Raw genomic sequence first — 13,802 nt, forward strand, 5'->3', positions numbered from 1 at the left:
ACCTTCGAAAGTTTGAGCACCTTTTCATCATGAACTATGTACGCAGTACTACGAACTACGTAAATCAAGAATAATTGCGACATAAAGCAAAAAGGACTGAAAATTCTATGTGCAAAAAATTCGATATCAAGTTATTTGCCATACATGTTCAATATACTTTCTGCCAATGAAGGATATCATCACACCTTTAAAGTAAATAATTTAAGAATCGCGATACTGGATTTTTAAATCTCGTGAATACATGAGCAGGAATACGGAATCGTGATTCATGCATCGCTTGAACAGAGATGTTTTTTATTTCTCACAAATCACAAAGCGTAAATTTTAAATCATGTATAAATATGAAAAAAATCGATTCTTGAAACCACAAGAGCGTGAATATGAAACGCAATACAGGATTTGAAAAATAAATGAATACGAATCGAGATTTCGGATTCTAAACACGCGAATAAGGATCGCAATATTAATTTTAAAAATGCTAACATACAAATCGCGATGTAAAATTTTTAAATCGAGTGAATACGGATAGCAAAAGTGTAACTTTTAAATCAGGTAAATACGAATATATGATTGATATTAAAATTGCATGAATATGAATCGTGATATCAGACCAGTTTCAAACATTAAAAATGGCAAAAATCTGCCAAACCAAAACAATGGAATGGTTGGATTTCCGTCATTTGACGTAATGATACCGATCTCATGCATGTAATCGTCACGTTAAGAGGACTTAGCGAAAGTTTTTTGTTTAACTACAATACTACTCTAAAAATATTGTATTGTACATACAACTTTTTTTTTCCTCCACAGACTTGGTATTTCAGTGCAGGTGATATTCCAGAATTGTCTTTAAAAGGCCAATATTATTCAATAAAAATCCGAATTTCATCACAGGGTTGCCAACTTTTATCTCTGAATCCGAACAACGATTATATTCCGTCCAAACTATTCAATGAATGGCTGTGCGTGGAAAAATTCATTCAGGTACATGATTTGAGCAATCAGATTAAAAGTTGATTTCAAAACAATTTCTTAAGCATCTTACTAAGTTTAAAATTATACTAATAAAGTAAAAAATTGCATCAACTTTTTATTGATCTTCTTTTGAGCTAAAATTTAGTATTCTCACAACATTGTCTTTTATGCATTGTATTTTTTTTTTTTTTTTTTAGTTCTAATATTCGTGATCACAATGAATCCATAAGAACATTTAACAAGTTAAATAAAAAAAAATCTTATAAAAATTTTCTAAATCATTGTGGAAGTTAAATTAAAATTATCTTTATTTCTTTAGGAGCTTCAGGAGATAGGGATTAATATTCATGTAGATGATGTGAATTCCTACTCTCAATCTTTTCTTAAGGTAAAATGCTTTTATAGCTTCATAAAAATTATAAATGTGTAAATCCAGATGTAGTTTGGATAATATATTGCAACAACACACATATTCAAGTAATCGATAATTTGATTGATCACTTTATTTTTGATCTGACACTCTCAACAGTTTGTTTGTCCCAACGTTTAACTTTCTGATGATACATGAATAAATAGCATACTAAAAGGAAAGCATTCTGGAGCAATGCATACCTGTAAGTAACTTTAACCTGCCAATATTGTAATATTTTTTTATTGCTAAACAGTTTAATCATTTAAATGCAGAATGGATGACTGACATTTAATATATTTTTGGATACATTACTTAGTTTTCTCAATTGCGTTTGAAAATTTCTAAACCATATTCAAACGATATTGTTGTATTAGTTAAGCAAAATTGCATTTTTCAACTGCTAGAGAAACGATTTAAATATTTGTGACATGAATATATAGCATACTAAAAGGAAAGCTTTCTGGCACAATGCATGCCTATGTAGTCTACTAATTTTAATCTTTCAGTGAGAGATCTTTTTTTTTTTTTTGACAATTCTTAAAAAATGTCCTGAACTACAATTAACTAACTTTAATTGTCCATTGTTGTGATATTTTTTTATCGATAAACAATTTAACTGTTAAATTGAAGAATGGATTACTGACATTCAATGCATTTTTGGCTGCATAACTCTGTTGTCTCATTTGCATTTGAAAATTCCAACGACATTGTTGTTTTTGTTAAGCAAAATTACATTTTAATAGCACCTTCTGTAAAGGAATAAGAGAAGTATTTTTGCCATCAGAAGACATTTTATTGCCAAAATTTCTTGCTTAAAAAAATGTATGCAACAAATATGGAAATTTGAGACTATACGGGTAAACAGGAGATTGTCGTTAAATACAGAAGTCTTCTTCAAAAAACAGGAGACTTGGCAGGTATGCATTTAACTACTATTGAAACAATATATATATATTTGTGACTCTGTAATCATATTTGAATAGCATTATTCAAAAAGATAAAAAAATAAAATAAACTATACTTTAACACAACAAATGAAATAATTAAAACACTTGTTTACAGAATCGAGAACTGGAATCCAACATTTATGACTGCATTGCTTTGCTGTCAAATATTTGTGACTTTGGTTCCATCGAACAGAATCAAACAGTATCCGAAGAAGAATTCATTTTAAAATATCGATTATCTAATTTACCAAAGGTAAATTTACATTATTTTTCTTTTACCGGGAAACAAATTGCAAATCAGTGAAAATTAAGAAATCTCATTGTCTGGTAAATCGGTACTGGTAAAAATGTTGATTTTATTGATAATTTTTTTTAAAATATGTTCTATTTTCCTTCAAAAAATATGCTATTATTCTGCAATTTGATTTTAATAAGATCCTACTATTCAAGATTGTTATTAAAAACTATTTACTAAAGAAAATATTTTAAACAGTGCAAACCCAATTACTTCTGATCTATTAGCAAAAATAACAAATAAAAAAAGAAAGAAATTTAAAATATTGAATAAAAATTAACTATTTACAAATTCAATATCTAAAATTTTGATATCAAACATAAAATCAAAGCAATTAAAACAACAAAACTGATTTTTAAAAGAATGTTCAATAGTGAAGGAAAAAAAAACTATTAAATATTTGCTAAAAGGGCTATGTAATTCACAGTTTTCTTTTAAAAAGAATTAATTTTACAGTTTAATCAATTTGCACAAATGATGAACTTGAATTTTATGGATTTAAATCAAGTGATTCAAAAGTACTTTTATTTCAAGTCATGTTATCTAAACCTATGAAAATATTTAAAACTTTAAAAAACTGATAGTGTAAAACTTGCATAAATAAAATCAAAAACTGAACTTTTCCTCATCTTATCAATATAAAATATCTTGCCTCCATCTTGAATATTTATAAACTGTCCTTTAGTACCAAATAATTTATTTTCACCTCATGCACTGCCTTTAATTTTTTTCGCTTCATTCACAGAATGATGATTATGAACAAGCAGTAGTTACTCCAAAAAAAGCAGAAAACTTGAAATTAGGAGGAAATAAATCAGAATATAAGAATGAAAAAATAAAAAAGGCAAGCATTAGTTTAATTTTACTTAAGACTTTTTTTTATTTTTAATTTCCGTAATGTAGTAATTATGCTTTCTCTTTTCCTAGTTTGCAGGTAATCTCTTTTTTCTTATTTCGGAAGAAAGTGATGAAAAAATTGTCAGTATGATTGCAAAACATTTTAAGACAATTAAAAATACTGCAGCACTATTGCAACATTGCAGATGTTTAATTTCTTTTTAAAGGACTGTAAAACACTTGAAGTAAATAAAGTATTGAAATAATCTGAAAAGTTTTCCATTCTTTTTTTCTTCAAAAAGTTCCATTGAAAATAAAGGGCACACAACACTAGAAATAAGTTGATTTGTTAGAGTTTGACAAAATTAACAGGAAAAAAATGAATAGGCCAACATCCATATTTACAGTTTCAATTTAAACTCCAAATTTACATTAATATAATTAAAAATTATAAGCATAATTAAAATTTTACATTAAATACACCTGTGTAAGTTGACCACTTGTGGTTAAACTTTTTGAGAGCTCACTTAGACAAATGGTTAAATAAAAGGTCAAATAAATGGTCAATATAAAGAGAAAATTTAAATTCAACAGCCATAATGTTACTTGATCATTAAAATCAACTAAGGTGATAAACATTCAGAAGAGGTTAAAAAAACATGAGATGTAAAAATATGTCAACAATTACGTAATTACAGAATCTTATTTAATAAAGAATCAAATAAAAAGCAAAGTAGCATTATGTATATACAAATAATAAAATAAAAAAGCTTTGCTTGTTGTTCACAAAATTTATAATGAACTTTTGGAAAAGAGGTTATCTAGCCACTTCTAATTGTTTCTTTTCAGATTTTGTAGTTTTAACTTCATCATTTTCCTGAAAATCTTCCTGTAAAAAGAAGAAAGAAAAAAAATTAGACAGTGACAGTAATATTTCAAGCATACAACAAACTTAGAGGTCAGAAGTTAACTACAACTCCTTTAATACAAAGGTAGTCAAAAATTACTTTTTTTAAATGTCGTGACTAGAAACTACTTTCAATATGCAGTCACCACTTTTGGGGAACAAACTTTGCTAGAAAACTAAATTTTTAAACACCAATGTTCAAAATGGTTTGGTAACAAAAGGAATTATAAAGAAATATTTATTCATATTTACGTGAACTAGTTATTATTGTCCTATTTAATTTAAGAAATTCTAAGAAACTATCAAACATTCACGATATTGTTAAGCCTTTAATAATCTTTTAGTTCTCTAAGAAATAAAGTACATCAAAAATTACAGAGAAAACACGTTCCCTTCCATTAAAATAACATCAATGTTTCATGAATGCCTTTGAAGGTGTGCCCAAAATGAAAAATTAGCTATTATTCATAATGGATAGTTTAAATATTAGTAATGTGCAATTCTAATTAATGCTACGGGGACATTCTCATTACACCCATTAAAGGACCTGTAAAGATTTGTACCAATCAAAGTTCCAAAAATAGTTCCATTTGAACTTTGTTCCTTTACTAAACTAACGTTAAAAGGGTGAAAAGTTACCAGGAAGGGCTACAAACTACTGGGGTTTCTTGTATCGCATTACTCATTACACTTCATTTGGAAAAGTAGCACATTACACTACAAACTATGAAAAAAAGTAGCGGTCTTGCTACGTTAGACTACTTAACAAACTCTTATTAAAAAAATTACAACTAGTAAGATAAATAAAAAAATTTTACTGAAAAAAGGTGTGTTTTTTTAAATTTATGATTTTAAAAAAAATCCTTTTTTAAACAATTTACTTTATTTGGAAATATATACACAGAAAATAAAAATAAAATACATACCAAATTGTAAATAACTTTAACAACTAAAGAGCAACTTGGACAAGTTGCAACATCTTCACCGTTTGCTAAATCTTCCTACAAAAAATTAAAATCATCCTGTCTTTAGGAACATGCTATCATTTTACAATTTAAATGAGTATAAATGAACCCATAATATGATATCTAATTAGCACAGCATTAAAAATTATAATTAAAAAAAAGTTACCGGTCCTTAGGACCATTAAGCATCATTATTCACTGGTTCAAAATAAATATCACAGAACCATTTGAAATTTAACAATAAATATACTTGTACATCACTTAAAATCATTTTCATGCTTTATAGTAACACCACATTTCTTTGTTTATTTTGAAGAAAACTTGATTAATTATAGCAAACAGATTTAATAAAATACTTTGTTGGTCTAATATAAAAATAAATAAATGCTCAAAATTGAAGCTATTATCCAAATAAATTTAGAAAATAGAGTCAATATTAAATAATAAAGCATACTGTGCAACATATTTTGCTATTCCCCAGATCGAACTCTAGCCTATCATAATTTTGCAGTCACTAATTCTGAAATAAATGGAGTCCTCCATTTATTCCATACAGGATATTACTTTCTTTATTCCCAGATTTTTTTTTTTTTCTTAAAGAAAAACTTTTTCTAATAGATTTCTGCGAAGGAAGAAAAAAGATTTAATAATTATTGGTTGAATCATTCATAGTTCTTCTAAGTTAATATGCTCAATAGGAAAATCTTAAGTACAGTGGAAAGTCCCACAAACGGAATTAGTGGGACTTTGGCAAATCTGGACAGTAGCTTTTTTTGGATATTTGGTCTTTAATGTAAACATCAAAATATTGTTAGTCAGGGTTGGCAGGTTTTTGACATGTGACAGTTTTTGACAGTTTAAACCATGGTTTAAACCGTCACGTCAAAAACCTCACTGTCAAAAATGTCAAAAACCTATATTCATATGTGAAACTTAATTAATACATAAAATTTATATATTTTTTAAAGGATAGTGTTTCTAAATATGTTCTAGAAAAAATAAATTTAAAATTTTGAAGAAACACTTATATTTTGAATAGTAACCAAAATCTTGTACTTTTGAAAACTCACATCTTTTGTAATATTATGTATTCATTTTCATGTGTTATTGAAAATCTGCAGTGATATTATTAAGAAATTTATTTATAACCAAATTTAGTGTATAGTATAGATTATACTAAAAATTAGACATTTTTAAAGATAAACATTAGCAGTTTTGTACATTAGACATCTTCTTTTAAAGAAATTTTTTTTTTTTTAATATTCTTTTAAATCTTCTTAATAATCTTTTTAACATAAGACAATACAAATTTAAGTGCTTTCTGTTAAATACACAGAGTAGTTAGTGTCGATTTACAGTATATTCAGCCTATTCATTTACTATGCTGAAAATTTAGTTTATCCAAATACTTGTGAATTTTATTTTGCTGAATACGATATAGTTTTGTTGAATATCTAAATATTCAGCTGTTGAATAATTACTTCTTGCTTTCAAGATATGCATTATTTGTATTCTTAATACAAGTGGAGAAAAAACAAATTATGAGATAAAAATTGTTTTAAAATGATAAGTGTAATAATTATAAATAAATATAATAAACAATATGAATTATATTTATCATTATTCATAAATATAACTACTTTTAAATTCAAATTAACATATTGGATAATAAAGATATTCGGTATAACATTAAAAAATTTTTTTTATACACTTGTATCAAGTTTGTATTTATACAACATAACTTGTAAGTTCCTTATAAATATTAGTTATATGTTCCTTATATGTCAAAAATGCATAGTAATAAACTTTTAATTTTCTTAAGTATCAAAAAGAAAAAAAAATTTTTTTAAATATAAATATTTAAAAAAATTTTGCGCAAAATTTTTCTGCACATGCATTTGAATATAAATTTCTGAGATTTTAAATCTGTTATTTTACCTTAATTTTAATTAAAAAATATTTTAAAACCTGCTGATTACCTATAGTATAATTAAATTTCAATATAATGCATGGCAACTGTTGGTAGTTTTGAAGTTTATATATTTTCTTGGCAAACTTTAGTTTTTGGCATTTTTGACGGGTTTTTGACGGTTTAAACCAGTATTATACCCTTGTCATGTCAAAAACCACTTTTTGACGTCAAAAACCCAACCCTGTTGTTAGTTAATAAAAAATAACAAATAGCCGAAATGTCGAGTTCAAATAACCATGTACGCATCCACATGGTTTACGTGGTTGAGCTATTTCCACAGTTTTTGTTACAGATTTCCACGTTTTTTTTTAAAAATCTTAATACTTTAATATGCCATTACTATATACTGCTAATTCAAAATCAGGTGTTTTAGTAGGTAATTATTTCTTGATCTACTTCATTAGCAACGATTACACAATGAATCCTAATGGTTTTATTGATAGTTTCTTTTTTTTGTTTTGTTATTAAAACAGATATCTCATGTTTTAATACATTATTTCGTCTGGCAAACTTCAAATAACGCATTTCACACTTAATTATTGAAGATTCACTCCCAATCCCACATACATTTACAATTACATTTTTGTCAGTTACTGTTACAAATTTTATCATTTTGTAATGCTAGATTTACATGAGAAATTTTGAATCGCGCTTTTGAAGAATTTCTTCTTGATGCACTAGATTTGTGAAGATTTCAATAGCCACATAGTTCTTAAAATGTTTTCATTATTGCGATCCACAAATTCTGAAGCGTGCTTTTGAATAACGATGAGCAATTTTTCCAAAATGTAAAATTTTTGAAGACTCTAAAATTAGTGCAAGATTTTTAGAGGTAATAATTTTTTTATGCGATACGTGAAAAATACATATTTTATGCAATATACATCTGATTTCATTTCTATAAAATCCAGGTTTTTTTTCATATTATAGTGGAAATTGGATTAAAATTGAACAAAAATCGGAAGTCGGGTAAAAATCATAAAAAAGCAGAGGATTCTCACCTGTGCATATTTTTTTAACATGTAATAAGAGTAAAATGAAAATTAAAAAAGTGAAGTTTTTGTATATTCCGAAATTGAATTTGTGATTCTTAGCAGTAGTAATCCTCTTATGTGAGATGTGAGGAAAACATGTGATATTTTTCACGCCATAGTAATACTTACCTGAGAAATCTCATTTTTTTTAATATATTATAGCAGAAATTGGAAATGGTAATATAAAATATAAAGTTTTAGGAATAAAATTTATTTCGTATCAATGAAAACAACACAGTTTGATCATTGGTAAGATTCTATTTCAATTGTTCATGTCTGAAAGTTGGAAAACGCAACATTTCCATAAAAATAATTTTAAAAAATTAATACATGTGTAATTCATGTGAAAATAGCTAGTTAAAGCTATTAATTTTTGGCAAGACACACATTAGAATAGGTGTAGCCAGCATGAATTTTATTTTGACCACATATCTATATCCAAATCAAGTAAAAAGAAATGTAAAAAAATATAAAACATTATTAATACAGAAAATCTCACTTTTCAAAAACAATTGCTGCTTTTCTTTTTAATAATAAAAGCATAATCAAGAAAAATCATATGGATAACTGGAAATAATATGACAAACAGGAAAAAATACTATGAAAATTCCCTATGTAATAATAATCGAAAGTTCGTGGGACTGTTAATTTTTCTTCGAAGAATCTAAAGTTTATTTGGTTGAAATGAGATGCTAAAAGGCTAGGGTGTAATGTTTTTTTTCTCCCTCTTCTTTGTTCTACAACATATCCTACATATTTTTATTCACTTTTGAGTTAAATGTTTATTAATAGAATCGTCTAATTTCAAGTTACAAAATTTGAATTTAAAGAGTGGGCACAAAATGAAAAAGAGGATATCCTGTGTGAGAAAAAGTTAACTCGTACAGTAAAAAATCAGTGGCTGACAAATTAACTTGCCATAATATAAAAAGGTATGTAAAAAATTTAAACATAAATAATACAGCCTTAGTAGAAATTAAAAGAAAAAAAAATTTTTTTCCTTCTTTCTACTGAGTGAGATTTTACCGGTAAGTTTACATAAAAAAGGAAGAAAAATAGCATAAAAAAGTAAAAAAGTTAGATTAGAACACTAAAACAATTTCCCCGCTAGGAGAAGAAAAAAATTTAATACGCACTTTAGTTATTTCAAATTTATCCCCACATGGGCAAGGATAATAATAGGTCTCTGTCTCTTCATCATATTCAAAATCCTCGATCTCAACTTCATCGTGGTAGACTGACATACTGATCTGTGAAGAATCGATTATTCAGTATTGTAAATTTCGTTAACGGTTAATTATTTAGTTATTACATACAAAGTTTCAAATATTGCAAAAGCACGTTTGTTTACAATTAATGTCTATTGCCAGGTGAGACACTGTTTCTGGATTTAAAACTACTGATTAAGCGCTCGTAGCTTGCATATGTTATTTAAAAACAATGGAGTTTTTCAATTTATTGCTCACATAAGGAGCATTCCCACCGAACGCGGTTACCACATCCCTGAACAACGTTCAGAAAAAAAGAGAACCTGATTGGTGCGATTTCAACAGGAAAATATATTTCACTTATCAGATTGGTGAAGAATATTTACCAGCTGAAAACTCGCCAATCACGTCTTCGTACGCACAATGGGCTATTAGCGTTGGTCTGTGAAACATCCCTGAGGATGATCCGAAGACATCCCATCGCAATTTTGATCCTCTGCAGAGGGGATGGCTCCTCCGCTTTGGTAGCTCATCGACCTGTGAGCGAAATCGAGCACTTTACGTTCGAAAAGTTTAACGAAGACTGATACCGCTCACCCTCAGTCTCTACGTAGACTAATCAAAGTAGTCACCCACCCACTTACAGACCGCAGCCAGTGATGCTTGACTTTATTCAAACAAAGTGGGATGAAAAATACCAGTAGTTGAAATATTCTAAGAAAATTCTAATAAGACAAAAGTAACTTCGCACTTTAATTCTATTTTTTGTAATGAAAAACTTCACAAAAGTGTGGAAACTCTTTTACAGGAAATATAATCTTTTTTTTGTTTTTAAACTTTACCAATAGAAAAAAGCATACAACATTTAAAGATAACAAAACATTTCTATTACTAATAATAAACTGCTTCATATTGTAAGTAATATAAAAAAAGGTCAATGAAATCAGCGTCAAATAACATAATAAAAAGACACTCAAAGTTAAAAAAAAAAAAGAACATTTACCCTGAAACTTATATTATTATTAGAAAGAAGAAAAAAAGCAAGACATAAAAATAATTTTGATTTTGGGAACAATTCTGAGTCAAAAATTATAGTACACAAATTATTAAAAATTATATTTAAAAAGAAAACTTTTGTCTTTTTTCAGAAAAAAATTTCCGCATTCACTCTGAATTGCAGATTCCAAAAAATTTTCTCCAATCAGTTATCAGGACTGAAGTATGTAAGTTTTCTCAAGACTGTCCAATATCTCGTCATAATGAATGAACATGACTGAAGTGATACAAACCCTTTTTATGTAAGGGACATTCGCCATCAACAAAGTTTTTCTTTACACTTTTGGTGTGGAATTTATGGTAATCAGCCCGAAGCAATTTTGGGCCCAATATTGTACCCAGACACATTAACAAGTGCTACTTAAATAAAATTCTTACTTCTGTGGAAGAATTTACGGAAGACATTCCACTTCCACTAGATAAATACTGGATCATATGGTTCCAGTGAAAGGGTACTCCTTAAAGCCCTACAGCTAAAGGAATTTAAAAATGAAATTTTTGGTCATAGGTGGATTGGGCTTAGAGGACCTGTTTTGTTGTTGTTCAGATCTGTCCTTTAAATTTCTATTTGTGGAAACTTTTGAAATCCGTTATCTATGTAACAACAATGAGAGTGAACTCTCCAACTGAATTACAGAGGCATGCAACAGCATATCTCCCAAAGAAATAGCACGCGTGTCTTCTCTTTAGCTCTGGTGTCTACCACTTACATTTGAAAAGGACTTCACTTTCACTTGTGTATTGGAGTAAACAGTGAGCACATTGAAAACATTTTGTGAGAGAGCCATTTTTTAATAAAAATCAAAAATAAGTAGGGAACAATTAATAAAACCAGGGAATTAAGGGTTTTCCAAGTTGAAATTTCTTTTAAATATGGTGTGTTTAAAAATAATTTCTAATCAGTGAATATATTAATTGAAAAAATAGCTGAATATTAATTTATTTTTATACTAATATATTTTTATACTACATTTTATTTATTCACTTATCTTTCGAATATGAGATGAAATCTGTCGTAAATTATTTAAATTCTTAAAATAGTAGGTGTAACTGAGAAATAGTACCATTTTCTTAATTCAGAAAAAGGAAAGTTTGTGTGATAAATATACGTTTTTTTTTTTTTTTTTTTTTTTAAATACAATGTCACAAATTATGAATGATTAGGGGTTAATTGTAAAAAAAATTTGCCAAAATGATGAAAGATTATTTACTTTTACGCATTATTATTTTTTTTCTCCAAATATTGAATATAAGATTGCAAAGTGTTGCATATTTTTATAATTTAAATTTCAGTCTAAGCAATTTCAGTATTTTTCCCAATACTAAGCTAAATCATCAGTATTGTGGAGTAAAGTTTTTTTCATCGCGAAAGTCATAATTTTTAAATTCTTTTTTTTTGGGAGGGGGGGGGGCTAAATTTAACAAGTTTTATTTTAAAAAAAAATTACTGACTCATTCAAGGGTATATAAGGAACATTTTTTCGTATTTAAGGTTTATTCATTAAAACAACGTATAAAAAGTCTACTTTTCTAAAAATTTATCAAAACACGTCATGTGACCAATAAATAGTTATAGTACTGTGAAAGTTAACTTCATTTTACAAATTCCTTAAATTGGAATCATATTTCTTTAACCCTCATATCAAGAGATATTTGGACGTGCAGTGCAGTATTTATGATACACTCTGTATAAATTATATAGTTTTCGAAGTTTTTTTTTCAGGAGGGGGGGGGGGGTCCAGACCTCCTTAGCTACATCCCTGATGAATAGACGTGCATATGTTTTTATTATCAAGTAAAATTGTGTTTCCTAAACATTGCAATTTGCCATTTTCCTAGTTCTAAAAGTAGTTTCGAGAGCTTATCATTACCAAATAACGAAGTCCGCACATTCATTGACAACTTAAACATTGTGCTTGAAATTGTATTTTCAAAAGATTTCAATTTGTCATTGCCTTTTCCTAAAGCGCCCAATCTGAAGTTACGGGTGGGACATTCACACAAACTAATTTAGCAATCAATTAAAATATTGCAGAGCATTGGTTTTAATTTTTATATATTTAAACGTAGACCGCTTACATAAACATAAATACAAATTTGAATCAAGCTACCCTTTTTTTCTGTGTTTGACGGCAATGTTTTAATAAATATTCTGTGAAAAAAAGCTAAATTTACTTACCCAATTCTTGCATGTGTAGGAAATATTAAAAGTAATCGTTGTGGGTGTGACACCTAGTTGCTGTGTTACTTATAAGCCTAATGAAATAATGACAAGCACAAAAATTTACAAAGGTAGTTTTTTTTTATTGATATACTAATGAATGATACAGTAATAATATCAAAAGGTGATGATGCCATTTTTTTCCCTATTTGCTTCTGATTCTGCATTCGTCGATGTAATTGTTTTCCTGTGTTTTGTGCTAGTTTTTTTCCCTCCTTTAAAAGTTTATTCTTCTTTTTCCTTTTTGCTGTCTCTCTATTTTCGTCTATAAATATTTTGCAAATTTAGGTTGTTTTTTTCTTTAACCTTTCTCCGCTGATTTTATGATTATTTGTGTGCTATTCCTTCTTCAACAAAGGGAGAAAAAAATAATGTGTATAAAGTGAATAAATATTGCACTAAAACTCCAAATAAACATATTTAACAAATTGTTAATCATGAATAATTTTTATTAGTCATTTTAATTTATTTCGTTTCGAAACTCAGCGTATCTATATTTTACGCTAACTTAATAAACACTTGAATGTTAGTTTTAATTATTCTTATTCCTCATTTTTATTCAATTTGAGAAAAAATAATTAATTTTAAAAAATTGAAAAAAGAAAAAAAAAATGCTACCAAATAACAAAATTATGTTTGTTTCAATTTCAATAGAAATCTTATCTTTTATTTTCTTAATCATATACCATTTGCAAAATAATTTTCTTGTAGAGGCAATAATTTATCAAATCTGACTAAATAAACTGCGCACTATGTCACATGCTCAAATAAAGCTAACTGTGATTTATTAACTGGGGTTCACACAATGCTATCTACACGTCTTCCAGCATTTTATTTTAACATAAATTTTCCTTAATTTGTTTAGATTACATTTGGGCCCAACTTCATATCAGTTAACAATATCGGTCACTTTTTTTGCCTCGGTCATTCTTTATTCGAGACTTAAGACTCTTTCAGAGACAAACGTGCCTTT

General features: G+C 27.6%; 2 protein-coding genes across 3 annotated transcripts in view; one reads left to right on the top strand and one right to left on the bottom strand.

The window, feature by feature from the left end:
- The window catches only part of LOC110282058 (dynein axonemal intermediate chain 7), a 22,994-nt gene extending 19,254 nt beyond the window's left edge, over positions 1-3,740 (top strand). For both annotated transcript variants that reach the window (XM_087150122.1, XM_087150121.1), the window contains 5 exons: positions 811-984; positions 1,295-1,363; positions 2,450-2,587; positions 3,375-3,473; positions 3,557-3,740. In XM_087150122.1, coding sequence (XP_087006248.1) covers positions 811-984; positions 1,295-1,363; positions 2,450-2,587; positions 3,375-3,473; positions 3,557-3,691 — 615 coding nt within the window. In that variant the 3' untranslated portion in view covers positions 3,692-3,740. The remainder of the gene's footprint in view (positions 1-810; positions 985-1,294; positions 1,364-2,449; positions 2,588-3,374; positions 3,474-3,556) is intronic.
- Positions 2,159-9,725, bottom strand: Dph3 (Diphthamide biosynthesis 3). The gene is made up of 3 exons (XM_016056115.4): positions 9,481-9,725; positions 5,300-5,374; positions 2,159-4,355 (listed from the first exon to the last, which is right to left on the bottom strand). The coding sequence occupies exons 1-3, from the start codon at positions 9,586-9,588 to the stop codon at positions 4,284-4,286; spliced, it is 255 nt and encodes an 84-aa protein (XP_015911601.1). The 5' UTR covers positions 9,589-9,725; the 3' UTR covers positions 2,159-4,283.
- Positions 9,726-13,802: the final 4,077 nt, after the last annotated feature.

The sequence above is a fragment of the Parasteatoda tepidariorum genome, chromosome 8, assembly GCF_982258835.1.
Source record: "Parasteatoda tepidariorum strain Cologne lab strain chromosome 8, Ptep-v5.0, whole genome shotgun sequence".
NCBI lineage: Eukaryota > Metazoa > Arthropoda > Arachnida > Araneae > Theridiidae > Parasteatoda > Parasteatoda tepidariorum.